At 40.4% G+C, this 22,614-nt stretch overlaps 1 protein-coding gene across 3 annotated transcripts in view; it reads left to right on the forward strand.

Moving 5' to 3' along the window:
- Positions 1 to 4,557, forward strand: part of ICE2 (interactor of little elongation complex ELL subunit 2) — a 69,131-nt gene extending 64,574 nt beyond the window's left edge. For all 3 annotated transcript variants that reach the window (XM_047766208.1, XM_047766207.1, XM_047766209.1), the window contains one exon: positions 3,316 to 4,557. In XM_047766208.1, coding sequence (XP_047622164.1) covers positions 3,316 to 3,433 — 118 coding nt within the window. In that variant the 3' untranslated portion in view covers positions 3,434 to 4,557. The remainder of the gene's footprint in view (positions 1 to 3,315) is intronic.
- The last annotated feature ends 18,057 nt before the right edge of the window (positions 4,558 to 22,614 follow it).

Consider the following 22,614-nt stretch of genomic DNA (forward strand, 5'->3'; position numbering starts at 1 on the left):
GGCTCCTTCCCAGAAATACCAGTTGAATGGTATTTCTCTGTCGGAAACTCTTATGAAGCCGTGGTTAGAGATTCTCTCTACCGTGTCCCTCATTCTTTATATCAAGAAGATCCAGTTTGAATTTAGTTGAAGGAAAAGTTTTTTTCTCTATAAAGGAACCCGACAGTTCAGTAAACAGTAACACAGTTACTGCATTTTCCTTCCCTGCTGCCAAAAATCTTGAGTCAAAAGTATTCTGAGTGTTATACTCGTCTTAACATGTTTATCCCACAACATCTTATATTCCCATTTGTGTAGCCTGTGAATATTTTCTGTTCTTTTTTTCCTTTCTATGTTAAATTAATTTGTAAATGTCCTCAGGTCCTTCTGAGAAATAGTTTGAATTCGGATACTGAGGTGTTGGGTTTTTTTTTTTTCTTTTTATAATTTCCAGTGGTTTTTCTGTTTTCCAGAGGTTATGTTTTTCAACTCTCCACCCTAATGTTATTACTAGAGAGGATCCTTTTAGATATTACTACTTCTTGTATATTCTTAGTTAACTTTGGCCCAAAATAAATATAGTTGGGACAAGTTAAAGAATGGAGAATGTGAGTTATTATTATTTTAAGCCATTTTATCTAAGTTTTTGTTGGCTATTTCCAGTTTAAATGTAATTTATAACCTCCTAAGGCGACATTTTCTTAACTTAAAAGTAATAATTGAGGAGTTCCCGACGTGGCTCAGTGGTTAACGAATCCAACTAGGAACCATGAGGTTGCACGTTCAATCCATAGCCTTGATCATTGGGTTAAGGATCTGGCATTGCTGTGAGCTGTGGTGTAGATCGAAGACGTGCCTTGGATCCTGAGTTGCTGTGGCTGTGGCATAGGCCGGTGGCTACAGCTCCAATTAGACCCCTCACCTGGGAACCTCCATATGCTGCAGGTGCGGCCCTAGGAAAGACAAAGACAAAAAGATAAATAAATAAAAAAAATAATAAATGAAAGCTATTTTTGAAGGATTTATGTTATTTCTAGGAGAATGATTTCATTTTAATTTAGAAACTCTGATTATTGTTTTTCACTTGTAACATTTAACTGTGTGAGAGTGGCTTATTCCTTTTTAGTGTAAAGAGCAGTTTAATATCTTGGCACAATTACATATTTTCAGGATTTGGTTGCATAAATACAAACAACTTAATTATGTTTACACTGAGCATTTTTTGACTTTTGTCTTTTAAGATGCTTCATGCATTCAGTCCAGGGACAAATACTTAGTGAGATATCCAGGACCAGGTTGTTGTACAGCCTAGCATTGGTATAGTAGACAATTAGATAACCAATGCTTGGTTTGATGTTTTTCCAAGCCCATGGAAGGTTTTTGGTGATCCCTTACACTTCTAGACCTATGCTGTGTAGGAATTACCCCTGTCTTTCTCCTGCGAGGCCATGGGAATGAGACTTTCTAGTCCGACCAAAACTAAACACAGATAGGGATTCCAGCTTTAGCAGCAAAGGAAAAGACCGGAGCTTCAGAAAACCTTGGGATTATAAGATCTATATGAAACAGAGATCATCTACATGTTTCATGATGTAAAAAAATGTCATAAATGTCTCTGCCTTTAATACAATTAATTCCTTGGTCCCTAGTCCACTTGAACTCAGACTTCATCTTTGTGTAGTGCTCTAGGCACTAACCCTGAGAGGTACCCCCCTGGAGCCTGTATCTGCCTTCTCTGCATTAAGCAGAGCTTAATAGGAGGATCCCATTTGTTTGCTGTGCTGCTCCTGACTTCTTCCAATTCTAGACTTTTTGCAATGGCTCTGTACCTATCCCTTTTCTCTTTCTGCTACTTCTGTAATAAACATGGATTACACACACACACCCCCATGATATACACACAGACTCATACACATATAATCTCTCAGTTGAAAAAGTCAAAATGCTTGCAATATAGTAGATAAAATTAGTGGGGTCAGTATACTCTTTTATAGTAAATACCAGCTGAATGGGGAGTGGTATAAATAAAACTCACAGCAGTTTTCTAATCATTATGTTTAAAAAAAGTTTATCAAAAAGAAAAATAGAAAAGTTCATCAGATTCAGGCAGAGAGATTAGCAAATTGAAACACTAATTCAAGTTGGTTGTTTTCTAGTCATTTAATTGTACACCAAAAAATGCCCTTGAAGAGATAAGATATTAGGTAAGGGAAGCTGGAGTTTGATTCATTCTTAGTGAGCCAGGAGCCCCTTGGAGCAATGGTTAGTAATATGTATGTTGCATAAGGAATATGAAAGTGTGTGTTTGGAATTACAGTATCACCTCACTCCCAGGTCTGGAACACAGTAGACAAGATGCGAAGAGATAGAAGGTCTGCAGGATCACTAGAAGTAATAGAGGCAGATGGGACAGGTTCCGGGGAAATGTCTTCAGACTGTACAACTTTGGTCCTTCTCTCAGCAGCCTGGCTTTCTCCATTACCCCATTTTAAAACTTCATGCTCAAAAACAAAAAACAAAACAGAAAAAGAGATAAAACTTCATACTCTCTCAGTGGCCAAGGGGATGACAGCATTTCCAGAGCTCATCCTCACCAGGGCTACAGTTAACATGGGATTGATTGTGTCCTAAGAATGCTCTCTCTTCCCTAAGCTCTGTGAGCTAGAAAGTGGGCCTGAGTAGCACCTTGTGCTAATAAGGAAGAGGAGCTACTTAGGGAAAACCAGCACCCCTACTTCCCTTCTTTTCCCGTCCTTGGTAGTCCCCCCACCCAGCTTTCTTTCTCTCCTCTTCCAGCTCCTCAATTTCCCTTTCAAATTGGGTTCTCTTTTCCTTTCCCTTCGCATTTATTCTTTTTTACTTTCTTCCTTTTGGACTCTTCTGTTTTCTTACTCTTTGTCCCTTTCTCCATTTTGTAATTTCTTCTCCCTCTTTACCACCTCTGACCTTCTTGTATTAACTTTCCCTTCCTATTTTTCATTTCTAATCTTTTCTTCTGCCCTTTGGCTTCAATAATTTTGAGCACATTGCTCAAAAGACCCCTCATTCCCCCATTTAACCTTTTAAACTCTTCCAAATTTAACACAAAGAGTGGTTTTCCTCTTCACTTCTCTCCATCTACCCTGATATATCTCTGTCCCTAATTGTTATTTGGAAGTTTAGTACTTTAAAACTGTGTCAGAGTAAAGCTTTCTTAGAAGCAGCTAAGTGGCTGGGGATTAAAAGTATATAAAAGACCACTCTCAAGGTACTTAGTCCATATGGAAATAATAGAGTGGACTGTATTTAAGTATGTTGTAATCATCTGAAGCCCCTGTTCTTTGCTTCATCCCTTAGATTGGTGGAACAAGAATGCCTACCCGCAGCCGCAGGAATTCAGTTTCCATGGAAACCAAAGGCCTGCTTGCTCAGCAAGTTGAAAATGAAGGAGTGGCTCCAAGTAAAAGAAAAATAACTTAAGGACTGTACCTTGGAAAACGAAGAAAAAACATTATAACAAGATTCAGTTTAGAGAAGTTTGAGGGGAAACATGCCTGAAAGATCTGTAGGCAAGAGGATCGATATTCTTTCACTAGCTTTGAGAATTCTTAGAGTGCCTTGAAAAAAATGTGTTGACTGTGTGAAGCAGTGTTCCAACTAAAATGGAAAGTTGGGCTCTTAACTCCTGATGTACAAATATTACATTGTCGTGGCAGGGAAATAGAGAAGAAAATATTTTTATAGTAGAACTTTTCCAAAAGATGCAAATAGGAAAATAACTTGCTTTTCTCAGGAGCAATATGTTTCATTATGTATTGTGTTAATAATTAGAGTTGTATTGTGATCTCTGGAGATTGGCTCCAAAGCTTCAGTCTTGCCACTGTCAGAGATAATTTTGAGCTGTGTAAACCTTATTTCTGATCCATTAGACAGTGTTATTTACTACTTTAAAAGGATGATTGCTACAGGTTAATGAAATTAGTATCTTTAAAAACTTGGTAAAATTTCATTGCAGAAGCCAAAAATAAAAAATAAAAAACTCTCTGCCTGGGAGTTCCCTGGTGTCCTGCCAGGTTAAGGATCTGGCATTGTTATTGCTGTGGTGAGGGTTTGATCCCTGGCCTAGAAACTTCCATGTTCCATGGGCATGGCCAAAACAAAAAACTCTCTGTGTCTGAAAATCCACAAGTAAACAGTTTTTTTGGTTGGGCAGCCATCAGATTGTTTAAAAACAAACATACCAAAAAAAATGTATGTGGTGTAACAGGTTTGGTGATGAATGCCTCTATCTTTGGCACAAATCCTGGCTAAGTGTTGAAATGCACTACTAAAAACAAAGAGGTGAGTATGTTTTCCAGAAAAATCTCATATTTCAATTGACAATGTGTGGTAAAACAGAAGCTATTTTTCCTCATCTACACTGATTAATCTACATTTTTCAGGACTGTGGAGATGAATTTGGAAAAGGGAGTGATCAATTCATGTTTTGTAGGCAACTTGGACTTGAGAAAGGATGGAGTTATATAATTTTTGTATTCCTCTTCTTTAATGTGTGCTGAATATGTACATCATTTGTAAAATACAAGCTTTGTAATCTAAGACAGTATTGCTTTGTTTTTAGGAATTTTCTATGCATTTTTTATTAATACAAGAAATTAGTCCTAGAAAGCTTCTCGGCTGTTATAAATAACAGTTATGTATTTTTTTATTACCAAGTTTTATTTCAAAAATTTTTGGTTGGTTATAAAATATTTTAAATTAATGAGTAATTATTAGTAAAATTGTTTGTGTATTATAATATATAATTTCCTCATCTTGCCATTCCGTTTGTAAGATATTGAACTTTGTTTTCTTTGGACTTCATATTTTTCCTTTTTTTTTAACTTTGTCGCATACCCACATTTCCCACAAATATTTCAGTTGTGAATCATTTGGCAAGGAATGAAGAGAGAGGCAGGGACTCCCTTGGAATTTGCTCTTTTAAAACAGCTTGCAATGATTGCTTCAGCGTTCTGAGTACCAGAAAGACTTGGCTTTAGTTTTTTTAATATTACTTTTTAACTTAGTAAAACATGTGATCTTGCAAGTGAATATTATGAAATTATCTTAGCCACCATCTATTTGAATAACCCTGATAATATATGTAAAGCTAGTCTTAGTTTTCCACTTGTGCTTAATCAAGCCTCTTTTTTCTGATGTATGTTTGACCTTGTGTTCTTTTTTTGATTTTTAGTACTGAGGATATATAAGCAGCAAAGTGACAGCATGAGCAAAGATGTTTTAAAAAAGACAGACAATGTTGGCAAGTATGTATTGAGCCTGGCCCACGTGTACCTCTCTGGTGAAGGTGGACACATTTTATTCAGTAAATATTTGAGTGCATCTGTGCCACTCAATCTAAAGTAGATCCTAATGGTCACTCTCTCATAACATTCTTTTTTCACATATCACAATATTTGTTTATTCGACTACTGCCTTTTTTCCTGAATAGACTATAAGGTGTGCAAAGGTAGGGCATATTTGTTTTGTTCACTACTATATAACAACACCTATCACACTGTCTGTCCTATAGTTGTATAGTAGATATAAGTTGGATAAATGAATAAGTGAATGTCTAGTTACCAAGAATTTTTTCCAGGAGCTCACATTCTAGTGGAAGACACAATACTTATATGTGATAAGTGCCCTGAAAAAGTAATTTAAGAAAGTCCTCTGACCTGGACCCGATAATTACAGAAAGTTTTCTGAGATAAACTTTGAATGAGTAAAATTTACAGGGAAAGATTGAAAGATCTTCCGCACAGAAAGCAGCATATGCAAAGGTGAAAGATGGCCAGATTATAGGTTTTGGACAGAGGAGATGAGAGGAAAAGCTACAAGACAGGGACAGACGTGACATCCTATGGCATTTGAATTTTATCCTATGCCATGTGGGAACTAGTAGTGAATTTTAATAAAAGTAAATAACATGATCAGATAAATTTTTTGTGTGTGTGGCTTTTTTAGGGCCACACCTGCAGCACATGGAGGTTCCCAGGCTAGGGGTCAAATTGGAGCTGTATCTGCTGGCCGCCACAGCCACAGCAACGCCGGATCTGTGTCATGTCTACAACCTGCACCACAACTCACAGGCAACACTGGATCCTTAACCCACTGAGCGAGGCCAGGAATCGAACCTGTGTCCTCATGGATCCTAGTCAGATTTATTTCCACTGTGCCATGACAGGGACTCCCAGATCAGATAAATTTTTTAAAAAGTTCTTGTTAGGGAGTTCCCGTTGTGGCGCAGTGGTTAATGAATCCAACTAGGAACTATGAGGTTTCGGGTTCAATCCCTGGCCTTGCTCAGTGGGTTAACGATCTGGTGTTGCCGTGAGCTGTGGTGTAGGTTGCAGATGCGGCTCGGATCCTCTGTTGCTGTGGCTCTGGCGTAGGCCGGCGGCTGCAGCCCCAATTAGACCCCTAGCCTGGGAACCTCCACATGCCGTGGGAAAGGGCCCTAGAAAAGTCAAAGAGACAAAAAAAAAAAAAAGTTCTTGTTGGCATTAGTCTAGAGAATGGAACAGAGCTGAGAAAGACTGGAGAGAAGGAGAAAAGTTGCAAAGCTCTGAATTAAAGCTCTTAATGAGAGTAGGGGTGGGAGAATTCCCTTTGTGGCACAGGAGAAATGAATCCAAGTGGTATCCATGAGGATGTGGATTTGATCCCTGGCCTCACTCAGTGGACTGGGGATCCCGCATTGCCATGAGCTGTGGTGTAGGTCACAGACGTGGTTTGGGTCCTACGTTGCTATGGCTGTGGCGTAGGCCAGAAGCTGTAGCTCCTATTCCACCCCTAGCCTGGGAACATCCATATGCTGTGGATTCAGACCTAAAAAGCAATAAATAAATAAATAAATAAATAACAGTGTTACTTATTGAGAATGTACCACGAGGGAGTTCCCCTTGTGGCTCAGTGGTAACGAACCCAGCTAGTATCTATGAGGATATGAGTTCAAGCCCTGGCCTTGCTCAGTGGGTTAAGGTTCCAGCATTGCTACAAACTGTGGTATAGGTTGCAGACAGGGCTCAGATCTGGTGTTGGAAATGGCTCTATCTGGATCTTTTTTTGCAACTGCAAAAGGAAGTTAACCTGTTCCTTTCCATTTCTACTTGGATTCTATGTTTGGACACCATTATAGATATTACAGGCAGGCACTGGTGGTATAGTGGGGAGAGAGAGAGAGCATTTTAGTATTTTATTAGCAACATGGTAAATCTGAAGTTTCTGATGGACATGCAGGTAGAGATATGAAGGTGTTATGTATTATGGGTATGTGATACTTTTTAGTCAAACCCGAGAGTGTTTGATGTCAGGATTGATTGAGTTTCTCACTGAGATGTAGAAATAAAGGATATGCATTTCATTGATCCTTTTTACTCTTGCCATGCTCCCTTGGCTAGTGTCCAGATTTCTTATCAGAGTCTATAAGAGCAGACACATAGACATCTATCTGTGGCCTGGGTCTGATCTGCTGAGCAAAGCTTACTGAAAGTGTCAAGGCCCAGATATGTATTTCTAAGATGGGTCTCCAGGTTGCCTCAACAAATAGGAAGATTCAGTCAAGGGCTCACCTCGCACATATGTGTGCTTTCAGTATATGAACTACAGTTAGAAAGTGATTGAGCAAGGAGCTGCCAAAGATTGGTTTTTGCTATTGTATATACATAGTTTAACCTCGTTAATTCTCTAAGGAACTGGGCAGGGAAAGCCTGAGTGTGAATTCATTGCTCTTTTGAGAGTGAAGAAACCTAAAGAATCTGTGGTTAGTGGGTTGAATTACCCTTCCCTTTCCTTGAGAAAGTGTATTTTGGGGGAGGAGAAAATGTCGTCTTTTTTATACTCCCTATCCTAGGTTTTGCTTACCCCCAAATACACAGCACAGGAGATTATGTGCATGTTAATTTAAGAGGCACATGCCAGTAAGCCGGTGCCACGCTGTTACCATGGGTCTCAGGTCTCTCCCAAGCACTGGGTTAATATACCATCTGCTCCAGCCAGCCTTTACCAACACATAAATTAACCATTCTTGTCCCTACCTGCATGCTTTTACATGTAAAGCTACATCGGCTTGCATGTATTAATGCCTGTCAAAACTTTTGTCTGTCCTCTATCGAATTGATAATTCATGTTTGAGCATCTATTGGGTGTGATGCTTTATATCAGTCTCTTGAGATTTAAAGATAAATAAGATTGGTTTCTGCCTCAGGGTCTTTCCTAATCTGGTTGGGAAGTTAGATATGCACAATTAGCTATAGCATAGAGCAAAATATGCAAGTGGCACAGTAGTGCAGTGCATGGGAGTAAGGAAAAGGGATACTTGAATGTATGAGAAACTCATGGTAGAAATGACCTTTAAGCTGTGTTTAAAAGACAAGTAAAATATTAATATGGGCAAAAAGGAAGCAAAGCATCAGGGCATGAAGAAAATTCATGAAAAGAGCTGATTTTAGGGAATAGCATATGTGCTTATGTAACAAGCATGGGAGGTGAAGAGGCAAGTTGAAGCTTGATCGTGGAAGGTATTGCCTGTTATTCCCAGAAGGTTTGATTTGATTCTGAAAGCAGTGATTTTGAAAGCCTTTGAGCAAGTGACATGATTAGTTTTAGGAGTTAACGATATAAAGGATTACTTAGGAAAGAGACTCAGAATTATTCTATAATATGAAAATATTAGAAGGAGAATATGGATGGGGTGAAAAGACAGCTAGTTGAGTTTTCAACTAAATGTTGGTAGTCTAATTAAGGTGATAGCCTATGGAGCCTAATAGACCAAAAATATGGGTCTGTGACTTGGAAGAGAGAAATAAGTAGAAAGATTGCAGCCCACCTTTGGGCTGATATACAAAGAAATTGGGTCTGGCATGTCTGGAACCAACATGGTGGTTTTGGGGGGGTTTTTGGTTTTTTCTTTCCTCCACTTGCCCTTTATATATGGGTCAAGAGGCTGGGAGTTTGGTTATATAACCAAATTAGTTGAGCAAATAAGTACATTAAAAATATGGGAAAGAGTAAGGCAAGAATAAACCCTGGGGAACTGATTTGGAATTGGATATGAACTCATGGTACTTAATATATAGTGGGAGAAACAGATATAGGTGAATGTGTGTACATATGTATACTTATTTTCTAATTCTATTGCGAGGGTCAAGAAGCAACGGCACTCTGGTAGTAATGAGCACTCCAGCACCCAGATGTTGGTTTCTTTCTTGCTTGCTTGCTTGCTTTTCAGCACCACACCCATGGCATATGGAAGTTCCCAGGCTAGGGGTTGAATCAGAGCTACAACTGCCAGCCACAGCCACACCAGATCCAAGCTACAACTGCCAGCCACAGCCACACCAGATCCAAGCTACAACTGCCAGCCACAGCCACACCAGATCCAAGCCGCATCTGCAACCTACACCACAGCTCACAGCAATGCCAGATCCTTAACTCACTGAGTGAGGCCAGGGATCGAACTCATCCTCATGGATCCTATTCGGCTCTGTTAACCGCTGAGCTACGAAGGGAACTCCTAGATGTTGATTTCCAAGTCCCATTCTTCACTAAAAGAATTGGGGCTTCTTGGAGAAATTACTAATTCTGAGAATAGGGAAGAGAAGCTATAAGATGAACCTGGAACATGATCTTGCACCCAGGAAGTGAGACAGTGTTCAAAGAATGATGGGTGCATGTCCGAAGAACACAGGCGCTAGCTTAAAGGAGTTCCTAGGTCTGGTGAAATTTGAGCATGAAATAATGATAGCAACAGATCGAGATCCTTTGGTTAAAATAATAGTCCACAATCTCATACTGATAAGAATGAATAAGTAAATGGGGGAAAAGGGAATATTCTGTTCTATGTTAGAATGCCCTTCAGTAAAGCTAGAGAAAATGATAGAAAAATCACCAATTTCCAACCATTATAATAGTAATTACTTAACTAAAAATTATCAAAGGATGCTAAATGCAGTGGGTAGAAATTTGATGGCAAATGGGGTATTTATATAGTCTTAAGAATCTCACTGCCAGATAGTTATTAACAACATGTTTATTAATTTTTTTTTTGTCTTTTTGCTATTTCTTGGGCTGTTCCCACGGCATGTGGAGGTTCCCAGGCTAGGAGTCCAATCGGAGCTGTAGCCATCGGCCTACACCAGAGCCACAGCAATGCAGGATCCGAGCTGCGTCTGCAACCTACACCACAGCTCATGGCAACGCCGGATCGTTAACCCACTGAGCAAGGGCAGGGACCGAACCCGCAACCTCATGGTTCCTAGTCGGATTCGTTAACCACTGCGCCACGACGGGAACTCCAATAACATGTTTATTAATTTCTATTTAATGCTGAAGGAACCTGGCAGAAACTATCCTAACCAAGTGAGTAAAGTTGGTATCACCAGTAATGAGACAAATCAGTGTTTGTAGACATGTACCAAGAAGAGCACAACATCAACTTTGTGGGATATTCCTGCCAAAAATATATAAATTATGAGGAAGTGCTAGAGAAACCCAAAGGTATAGTCTATAAAGTAATTGGTCGGCAGTCTTAAAAAATGTCAGCATCAGCAGACAGGGAAACACTGTAGGACTAATTTACTGAAAAACTATGTGATTGGGCCTCAATCCTGGTGTCTGTAGTTCAGTAAAAGGACATTATTAGAACAACTGGTAAAACTTGGGGTTTGTAGATTACATGGTAGTAATGAATCGATACTAATTCCCTCTTTTTTTTTTTTACTTTTTAGGGCTACACTCGCGGTATATGGAGGTTCCCAGGCTAGGGGTCCAATTGGAGCTATTGCCTCTGGCCTCCTCACAGCCATAGCAACACCATACTCAAGCCACATCTGTGACCTACACCACAGCTCACGGCAACGCTGGATCCTTAACCAGCTGAGCGAGGCCAGGGATCGAACGTGCAACCTCATGGTCCCTGGTCGGATTCATTAACCACTGCTCCATGACAGGAACTCCTGATTTCCTCATTTTGATGCGGTATGTCAAAGCACGTACCGTGCTTAGGAAATAAACACTAAGGTATAAGTTGGTAATGGAACATCTTGTCTACAAACTAGTCTCAAATTGGAGAACTTGGGCAAGGAAATGTTAACAGGGAGTCTCAGTGAAAAGTGTTATGGGAGCTATATGTACTATTTCTATAGCTTATTTATAAATTTGAGATTAAGTTTACAAAAAATGAATCATTCAGTGTTAGGTATTATAGGGAGGTCAAAGAGGATGAAGAATGAGGAGAAAAGGCTGATTATTAGATTCAGTCATCAGACAAACAAAACTGTCTAAATGAAATAGCCAATTTGTGCATGTGGGGAGGAATCAGGGACTCCTGTTTTTAGGGTACAGGGCATGAAATGTTGCTTACAACTCAAAACCCTAAAACAAAACTTCTCTGTTCTAAATTCCTACTCATTATAATACCACAGTTTTTTTCTTTTTTTATTATAGTTTATCAATTTCTGATGTACAGCAAAGTGATATACACACAAACACACATAATAGTGCAAATTTTATTTTTTTATTTTATTTTTTTGGGGGGGTGTTTTTGTCTTTTCTAGGGCCACACCTGCAGCATATGGAGGTTCCCAGACTAGAGGTCCAATTGGAGCTGTTTCTGCCGGCCTATGCCAGAGCAACGTGGTATCTGAGCGGCATCTGCAGGCTACACCACAACTCATAGCAATGTCTGATCCTTAACCCACTGAGCAAGGCCAGGGATTGAAGCTGTGTCCTCATGGATACTAGTCAGGTTCGTTAACCACCGAGCCACAACGGGAACTCCCAGCAATTACGTTTTTATACAGCTGTGTGTCTGACCCAAGACCAAGCACAGGGCCAGGCAGCCTCCAGATGTTCCATCAAAACATACTAAGTTGTGCTGATACCCTAGAGCTTCACCATATACTAATATATAGCTAAGGTGCCTCTCACTCAGTCTTAGACTCTTAGTAACAAAGGCAAATCCAAGGGCAGCTATGAGCCCTACACAAGAAAAATTTAAAAATTTGTGTTTATTAAAGGCAATACTAATATCCCCTTAAGAAAGAATGAAATTTGGTGATCTCTTGGGGCACAGTTTCTATGTGCCACATTAGCTTGGTTTGCTGCTGTGGCATGGGTTCAGTACCTGGCCTGAGAACTTCCACATGCTGCAGGTGAGGCCAGAAGGAAAAGAAGAATGAAGTTCCATGTTTTGGATATATTTTTACAGTACTGTCTTATCTGATGCTACTATATCTCATACAAGAGCAATAAAATAAGTACAAGTCCGGATTAGACTTAACAGTTTGGGAAATACCACATTTAAAACTTCTTAAAGACATTCTGGCACCCAAAATTTGGGCATGAATATGTAATCTGTGATTCTTTCTGGGGCAGACAAAAAAAAAGCTTATCAAAGAGAGACCCATGTCCAATCAGCTGGCATACTGAAAAGAAGCCTGCCTTTAACACACAACACTTGAGGCCTCACCCACTGCAAGATGTCCTCCGATGCCAGGTAAACTCAACTCCTCCCCAGTTTGCAAACTGGTCTTTCAACAAACTTCTAGGGAGTTCCCTTGTGGTGCAGCGGAAATGAATCCAACTAGAATCCATGAGGATATGGGTTCCATCCCTGGCCTTGCTCAGTGAGTTAAGGATCTGGTGTTGCTGTGAGCTGTGGTGTATGTAAGGAAAATGCAGGGGCAGTGAAGGGGAGGGGAAACAAATGGAAATGATCTCAACAGAGCCAGATCGTCTTTATTAGGCAAGGAGGGGCAGTAGAAAGTCTTAGAACAAGACTGGGCTACTGCATCGAGGGTTGGGGGGTTGAATGTTTAGGGGGGCTAAGTATGGAAATATTTTTTTTTTTGCTGAGGAGGTCTGTTTCTTGTCCAGATTGTTTTATCAGTTAAAGTTTAATGAGTCAGGTCCGGGGAAACAAAGGTTTCTGGGCTTGGACAATCGGTGTTTCTCTGGCATTTCCCTTGGTATTTTGGGGAGTCATTCTTCCGGAGAGAAAGGCCATTAAAGCTAAAAACCCTTCCTTCAATGTAGGTTGCAGACAAGGCTTGGATCCCACGTTGCTGTAGCTGTGGTGTAGGCCAGCAGCTGCAGTTCAGATTCAACCCCTAGCCTGGAAATCTTTTTTAGGGTGCGGCCCTAAAAAAAGCAAAAAAATAAAAATAAAAAACTTCTGCCTAACTTAGACTGCAGAAACTAATCTGTAAGGTTTTTTGGGTTTAGCCTTGTAGCTACGACTCCAAATAAATAGGATTTTGTGTCCAGGAGCAGTCTTACTGACCGCACAGTCCTCCCTGAGACAATATTTAAATTTGCTCCTGAAGCTTTCAAATGGAAGTGAGAAATGAGTCCAGAATAGATAATGAAGTGATTTCAATCTCTTTGTTTAATTGAATGAGAAAGTCAACTTTTCCAAACAATTAAGAAACAGAACTTATTTTATGGAGTTTGTGTTTTATTTTTAACTAGTTTTGGGTCCCAACAATATGCAAATAGCAGTTTTACAAATGTGAAAAATTAATAATTGAGTACATTTTGCAAGTATAATGTCTACCCTCTGCCCCACCAGAAGTGATGCAAATTGTAGTTTCCCAAGTGCCACAATGGCCAGCTGGAGGGAGTCCATCCGATTCCAATACGCAGCCCCACAGAAATGCACAGCTAGTTCTGAGTTCTGGAAGAGGATGAGGGAGACTGAAATCACAGTGCATCAGGCTTCAAGGTCTCTGTATATGTGTGCTTGGGAGGCTAATAAAGTGGTAGGTCAGTCCCTAATTCAGTTTGGCTTTTTTTAATGCTGCACTCTAGTGCCTGCAAACTTTTACCCATAAGGAGGAAGGACTGTGTAACTTAGTATGTGCCTAAGGCCAAAATGTCATTTCGCATATAAGGGAGTGCTGAGTTTGCTGTCAGCCTAGAGTTCCACTTCCCAGGGGCCCCTGCTAGAGTTAATTCGCATCCAGCAGTTGGGGAAGTCTTCAGAATGTTAAGACTGTCAGAAGCTGCAGCAGGGAGAGGTATGAGCTTCTACTTCTTCTAAGTAGCCAGTGTAGAGCTGGAGTCTGTTGGAAAAGGCAAGTGGTGAGGGGGGAGCAGAAAGCCCTGAGTTGCTCTCAACTCCACCATTTGCTAAGGCTGTATCTCTCCTCTCTTTGAGCCTTGGTCTTTTCATCTGTAAAATCCAGAATTTCATGCCTTCCTGGCATATTCTACAGGCTCTAGTGGCCATCCAATAAATAATGGATATAAAACTTCTTTTCCAACTGCAAGTCACTGTGTAAATGTGAAGTATTGTCAGATCACATCAATGAGAAATGTCATTTGAGCTAAAACTTCAAAGGAATTTGTCAGGCTGGAGGGGAACTTTCAAGCTGAGGGGCAAATTATGATCCATGCTGTAGAGGTACAAACATGCACAACATGTTGAAATGGCAGGCTATTCAGTGTACCTGAGTCCTGGCCAGGATGCCTATCATGATGGGACCAAAAAGAGCCTAAGTATGTGTGCTGGGGAGAACTTGTCAATGAAGAGCCATGGGTGCCTTCTTAGAGGCTGCAGGCATTGTCTTGAGATGGAGCGTAATCAAAAGCTTTTTTTTTTTTTTGTCTTTTTTGCTATTTCTTTGGGCCGCTCCCACGGCATATGGAGGTTCCCAGGCTAGGGGTCGAATCGGAGCTGTAGCCGCCAGCCTACACCACAGCCACAGCAACGCAGGATCCGAGCTGCGTCTGCAACCTACACCACAGCTCACGGCAAAGCCGGATCATTAACCCACTGAGCAAGGGCAGGGACCGAACCCGCAACCTCATGGTTCCTAGTCGGATTCGTTAACCACTGCGCCATGACGGGAACTCCCAAAACCTTTTTTAATACAGGTGGCCGTAAAAGTGGGCAACACAATTAAACTTCTATCATGGAAAATATGGCTGTGACATGTCAGATAGATTGGGAGCCAGAATGGAAACTACCAAAGTCTGAGGGCGGGGAGATCATGGAAGGTTATAGTTCAATCTAAACCTGAGGTTATAGTGATCGGTCTTACTTGGCAATCTGTTCACCTTGTTTCTTTGGCCCCAAATACGCCCACCATGTTTGTGAGAATGTGGCCAAGCCAATGAGATAGAAGGTGCAGATCTTACATCTACAGGGGCTGGACACGTCAGAAATGGGTAAAAGGTACTATAGCTCCTCACACAGGGTAAGTCAGATGCCTCTCCTTGCTCTAGGGCTCCAAGATAAATGAGGTCAGGGTTCCTTTGCCAAAGTTTTTCTTTGGAGAATCAAATTCCAGTTGTACCACCTAGAAGCGGATTCTAAATCAGGGGCAGGGGTGGGGGTTAGGGGTTGGTATCCTCCTCCACAAGATTACTTTTAAAGGGATGGTTAATTCTTTAAGTGTTACTTTTACCTAGTTGGACTCTCCTAACCCTCTGGAATCTAGAAAAGAAAAAGAAAGTGAGCCAAGCAGCTGAGCCCAGTGCCCAAATCGAAATCCAAGTTGCCCTCCCTCGGGCACTTGAGGATTTGGTAAGTCATGACATGACCTCCTCCCAAGAATGTTTCAATGTTTTCTCTTTTTTTTCTTTTTTTTTTTTTTGTTTCAATGTTTATGTGATATTTATGTTAATGTTTAAGTGTTTAAAATGTATGATATAGCCTTGAAAGAAAAAATCAGACTTAACCAGTTGAAGCTTGATGGTAATATGGAGACCAACATTGCCAACCCATGTGGGTCTCAGGACATGCCCCCACCCCTCATTCCTTTTTCACTTTGGTATCAAGCACATGCAGACTTCATAGGGTTTGACAATACAAGGCAGATAATTTTCTCAGGTTCCTAACTTATTAACAGACCAACTTGTTAAAAGACTAACAAAATCAATGTTAACAATTCTGAGAAATGGGAGTTCCATTGTGGAACAGTGGGTTAAGGATTCCAGTTGTCTCTGAGGCAGCATGGGTTCAGACCCTGGCCCAGCAGAGTGTGTTAATGATCCAATGTAGGTCACAGCTGTGGTGTAGGTCACAGCTGCACCTCAGATTCAGTACCCAGCCCAGGAACTTCCATACATTGAGGGTTTGGCAAAAACAAAACAAAACAATTCTCAGAAGTGATTTCTATTTATAAAGGAAGAATAACTGCTGTCCAGGAGAGAAGTCAACCTTTGTTTTTTTTGGGGGGGGGTGTTCATTAGTTTCATTAAAGTATAGTTGATTTTCAGTGTTATTTCCTTTGTACAACAGAGTGATTCGGTTATACACACACATGTCCATTCCCATATAGGTTATCACAGAATACTGGGTAGAGTTCTCTGTGGACCATCCATTCTATATACCATAGTGTGCATATGCCATCTCAAGCTCCCAGTCCTTCCCTACCCCCCACCCTTCCCCTTTGGTAACCATAGGATTGTTTCCAAAGTCTGTGAGTCTGCTTCTGTTTGTAAGTAAGTTCATTTGTATCCTTTTTTAGATTCCACATGTAAGTGATATCTTATGATATTTGTCTTTGTCTAACTTACTTCACTCAGCATGATAATCTCTAGGTCCATCCATGTTACTGCGAAGGACATTATTTCATTCTTTCTTATGGCTAAATAATATCCCATTGTATACCTGCACCATATCTTCTTTATCCATTTTATCTGTCAATAGACATTTAGGTTGCTTCCATGTCTTGGCTGAGAAGTCAACCTTTGTGAGGACTGGCTGGTCCTCCAGACTGACTCTGTATCCTCTAGCTCTGTACCTTTTCCGTTTCCTTTTCAGCCATCTGGGGTTCCATCTAAGTTTGTTCCAGTTCTCCAGAATGCCCACAAGAATACCGCTGGCTCTAGAAAGGGAAAAGGAGTGATGGTATTAACTGAATATGTTTTTGTGGGGTTTTTTTGTCTTTTCTAGGGCTGCACCTGAGGCATATGAAGGTTCCCGGGCTAGGGGTCTAATCAGAGCTGTAGCTGCCAGCCTATGCCAGAGCCACAGCAACTTGGAATCCGAGCTGTGTTTGCAACTTACACCACAGCTCACGGCAACACCAGATCCTTGACCCATTGAGCCAGGCCAGGGATTGGACCTGCAACCTCATGGTTCCTAGTCAGATTTGTTAACCACTGAGCCACAACAGGAAATCCCTAATACGTTTTGTTAGAGACCTGCAGAAGGCTGATGTCATTCAGTGGCTATTCCCTTGCCTGTGAGAGTATTTTTTTTATTATTATTATAGTTTATTTACAGGGTTCTGTCAATTTCTGCTGTACAGCAAAGACCCAATAATGCATATATACACACACACACACATACACACACACACACACACATTCTTTTTCTGGTAATATCTTCCGTTATGTTCCATCCAAGTGGTTGGATGTAGTTCCCTATGCTGTACAACAGGATCTCATTGTTTATCCACTCCAAATGCAATAGTTTGCATCTACTAACCAAAAACTCCCAGTCCATCCTACTCCTTCCCCCTCCCTTGGCAAACACAAGTCTATTATCTATGTCCATGTGTTTGTTTCTATTTTATAGATAGGTTCATTTGCGCCATATTTTAGATTCCACATATAAGTGATAGCATACGGTGTTTGTCTCTCTGACTTACTTCACTTAGTACAAGAATCTCTAATTGCATTCATGTTGCTGCAAATAGCATTATTTTGTTCTTTTTTATGGCTGAGTAGTATTCCATTGTGTATATGTACTACATCTTCTTAATCCATTCATCTGTCGATGGACATTTAAATTGTTTCCATGTCTTGGCTATTGTGAATAGTGCTGCAGTGAACATACAGGTGCATATATCTTTTTTTTAATTGATTTATTTATTTGGAAGACATTAATTCGCATATATCTTTTTCAATGAAAGTTTTGCCTGGATATATTCCCAGGAGTGGGATTGCTAGATGATATAGTAGTTCTATATTTAGTTTTCTGAGGTACCTCCATACTATTTTCCATAGTGGTTGTACCAGGTTACATTCCCACCAACAGTGTAGGAGGGTTCCCTTTTCTCCACAGCTTCTCCAGCATTTGTTATTTGTAGACTTATTAATGATGGCCATTCTGATTGGTGTGAGGTGGTACCTCACTATAGGGTATTGTTTTTTGTTTTTTGTTTTTTGTTTGTCTTTTTGCTATTTCTTTGGGCCGCTCCCACGGCATATGGAGGTTCCCAGGCTAGGGGTCGAATCGGAGCTGTAGCCACCGGCCTATGCCAGAGCCACAGCAACGCGGGATCCGAGCCACGTCTGCAACCTACACCACAGCTCACGGCAATGCCGGATCGTTAACCCACTGAGCAAGGGCAGGGACCGAACCCGCAACCTCATGGTTCCTAGTCGGATTCGTTAACCACTGCGCCACGACGGGAACTCCAGGTATTGGTTTTTTGAGACTTTTTTTTTTTTGGTGTATAAGTAATTCATCCTTAGTTATTGTTATTGAAGATTCCATTTCAGTCCACTATTTTTTTGGACATTTGCACCCAAAAAAAAATTTGTTTTATATAGTATTGCATAGGAATTCCCTGGTGGCTCATGGGGTTAAGGATCTAGTATTGTCACTGATATGGTGTGGGTTTGATCCCTGGCCCAGGAACTTCTACATTCCACAGGCATGGCTAAAAAAATAGTATTGCATAATTTTGAATATTTAGTTTCCTAGGAGCTCTGAAAGCTTTATTGAACTGGTAGCTATCCACTTTGACCTTATATCAGAACAATCAAACTTCCTTAAAACTAGAAAAAGAAATATTGCTGATCCATCAGACATTATAATCAAATGAGGGCCTGATCATGGTTTTGTGTATTTTTAACCCTGGTTGGCAATATCCTCTCCTCCTACTCTCCTTTACTCTCTTAGTCACAGGCCTTGGCTCAAAGTGACCTTTATCTGTTCCTCAAAACTCCTCTCAAGTGACCAGGATTTGCCTTAGGCTCTGAGGGTAATTCTTAAGTAGAGGAGTTCCAAAATTTTTTCCATAATTTTCACAGTGGTGGCATTAAATCCCTATATACCTTCTCCCGTGACTAATCCTCTTGACCTGTTTTTATACTGGAATATGGTTTGTTTGAAAATTAACAGTCACACTTCTCTACATTGACGCTTCCTGTGACTATAGAGCAGTTTGGTATACGTTACATTTCCTCTTTTATGATTGCTCAATGACTTCAAATAGCTATGAGTAACCGTGAAGGCACTGGCTGAGAGGGAATATCTTGCTTCCTTTCTCTAAAATCTCAATTGTCCTTGGGCTCCCCCAGCACTTTGATTTCATTTCTGATGTATTTGTCAATGCAATTACTTATTTACCTCCATCAGATCTTGAAGTTGGAGTTAACCATGTTTTTTTCCTATCATGCATCTGCTATGCTATCTTTCCCTAGTATCTGACCTATAGTAGATACTTTGTGTTAAACTGAATGAATTTGCCCTGATCGTGATAGTCAGACAGATACTGGCAGCTATTTCAGGGAGGTGAGTGATCAAAACCAACTAGGCTTCTGTCTGTACTAGATTAAGCATTTTACCAATTTCATAGGAAATTATGCGTAAAACTTGATAAAACATTCATGTAACTAATAATTAAAGAGGATAGATATGGGACAGTGGATATAGGGAGACCTCCTAGGAAAGATGAATGGGTTAGGAGTATTGTTTTGTTTTGTTTTTTTCCTTTCTTTTACCATCTTAACAGTTTTTCTTAGATTCTTTCCTTTTGAGCTGCCACATAACCTGAGTATTAGGGTTGTTTTAACCCCACCCTGGTTGCTGTAGTTGGTGAGTCATAGAAACCAGAGAAGCAAAAGACCAGTGAAATCATCTGGTTCATCTCCAAATTAGGGAGTGGAGCAGTGGGATTTGGGAAAGACTAAGCTCTCATTTGAAAAGAGAAAAGACAAACAATACAACCCACCCCCCCCACTCCACCCCGCCCCACCGCTGGCCGCTGCTGCAACTAGAGCTGCTTAGAGCAACTCTCCCATCTGTTTGCCTTTTGCTTCTAACACTGTCCTGGGATCCACCCTCATAGAAAGCAGTCAGGAATTCTTATCAATGGCCCCAGGAAAACCAGACGCCAAAGTGTTAAGCTTAGAGTCAGAACGGAAATTCTGCTGCCTGAGTAATAAGATCAGATGGTGATTTTTTTTTGGTCTTTTTAGGACTTTACCCTCAGCATATGGAAGTTCCCAGGCTAGGGGTCAAATTGTAGCTGTAGCCACTGGTCTAAGTCACAACCACAGCAACTTGGGTTCCAAGCCACATCTGTGACCTACATCCCAGCTCACAGCAACACGGAATCTTTAACCCACTGAGTGGAGCCAGCAATCAAACCTGCATCCTTATGGATACTAGTCAGATTTGTTTCCACTGAGCCACAAAGGGGACTTCCAGATGATGAATCTTAATGGAGTCTTAGAGAATTTGAAATTTTGTTTTAGCAAGGTCTTATAAATTTTAACAGCTAGCAAAAATACCTTACAGAAGATCTGGGCTTAAATGTTCAGTTCCCAGATGCATAAACTGAGATGAAGGCCTGCCTGGGTGGGAGTACAGACTCTCAGTCCCTTTCTCTCTGTCCTGATGACACAGTATCCCCCTCACAGTGCTCTCCTCCACTGTCCTCTTTTCCTCCTCCTTGTTCTCTTTTGCAATGTTGTTTGAAGAAATGGCAGAGATGATTCAGCATTCGTTTCTGTTCTTCCTGTTAGCCAAGCCTGACCCCTGGTTACCACCAAGGTCCTTGGGCCCCAGGGGCAAGTGGATGCAACTTCAGCCTCACCTGCAGCCTGTCTGCCCTGCTCCTTGGCTTTGTCCTCCTTGCTTCTGTGGTGTTCCTGCTGCAGAATCTTGGCTTCATCTCTTGTTCAGACTCTGCCCTTGTTCTTTGAAATTTTTAACAAATCATAATGTCCTTAGCTCGTCCCTTGGTACCTGGCATATGGCATAGCTCTACCCCAGCTTCCCACGTCCTCCCACATCTCTGGCCCTTGGGTTGCAAAATAGCTTCACACTACTTGTTCTTTGCCAGTGTCCCCTCACAGAATTTTTGGACATTATCAGTACTAATAGCATCTGTAAACTTCTGTGTCTAGTTATCTGAATATGTCATCACAGGTTCCCATCATTAGAAATCTAAATTCCTTTGCAACATTAGAGATATTTAACAGTTGCCTGTTATTTTTATTTTGATAATATTCTAGCAGTCTCTTGTTACCTTAAAGTGATGTTTCTCAGTCACAGCTATATGTTTGAATAACTTAAGGACTAAAAACATGCTGGGGGTTGATCCACAGTCTGATTTAAAACAATAATTTCTTATGGATTTATTCAATTACACAAGGGATACTCTTCCCAATTTGGACAAAAATGGAATGCAGAGAAAGAAGCCCACCAGTATTTGATTAAAAAAATGATTTATTACATATAAATCAGAGTAATAAATTACCTGTTAATAAAAGCACTTCCGTTTAGAAATCTTTACTGAGTCTGTTTTCATGAGTACATAAGGCCTGTTTATGTTTAGTGACATCCATGTGCCTCTATCTATTAATGTGCCTAAATCAGTTATATTTGCATATTAAGGATTGCGTTTTAGAGCTGAAAGAGCATTGGAAGATTTTTTAGTCAAAGCCCTCATTTTCCAGATAAGGAACAGAACCAGTGAGCCTGGGTGATTTGTCCAAGTACACCCAATTAGGATGGGAGCTAGGACCAGTACTTCTGCCTCCTGAAGTCACTGATGACTAGCACAGGAATCAGCAGTAGAGAATGGTCTAGCAAAGTCAGGTCTGTAAAGATGGAGAGCCTGTCATGGGTCCACACTGGGCAAGGTGCTAGAGTTGCAAAGATGGAACAGGGACCTCCCAGTCTGATGGTTTAGACCAATACACAAACAGTCATAGGACCATGAGGGAAAGAAGTACTACAAATAAGACAAAGGTTATATGAGTAAAGAAGTATGTTCTACCTTCCCATAAAAATCATGCCACAAGGTATCTTATTTATTATGTTAATTTGTTTAGCAACCCCCGCCCCGTCCCATGTAGTATATGAACTTTGTAAGCTCTGGCCCCACCTAGGTTGTATTGTCATAAATTATGATTAAAGGAATCTAAAACACACTTTTACTAGATTGAGTGTCAGCAGAGGGTGCTGTGATAGCCAACTTTTACTCTATAGTTTTTTAATTTTCTTGAGGATACATGAAAAATACCATCAAGAAGACCGAAGTTTTCCCCAAAATCTAGGTACAGGCTGTCATAATCTTAAAGTGTGAGCGGGAAGCCCTCTTTTTATTAGGTATATATCTTTTTCTTTTTTCCAACTATGTTTAAAATTATAGAAGTAACATGTATTCATTGTTAACAAAAATCAAATAATATAAAGAAGTGTATAAAATAAAAAGTGAGCATTCTCCTTTACAAGTACAGACCAGTCTTCTTTCTCAGCAGCTCATCTACATCAGCGTGGTGTATATCCTCACATATATTTGCATGTGTGTGTATATCCATGTATATACTCACACACATATGTAAGTATGTAAATGTGCAGTACATACATAAATATTAACACAAATACTAGAATCAAATTAGTCATATTAGTCTGACTGA

The sequence above is a fragment of the Phacochoerus africanus genome, chromosome 2 (assembly GCF_016906955.1).
Source record: "Phacochoerus africanus isolate WHEZ1 chromosome 2, ROS_Pafr_v1, whole genome shotgun sequence".
NCBI classification, from domain to species: Eukaryota; Metazoa; Chordata; class Mammalia; order Artiodactyla; family Suidae; genus Phacochoerus; species Phacochoerus africanus.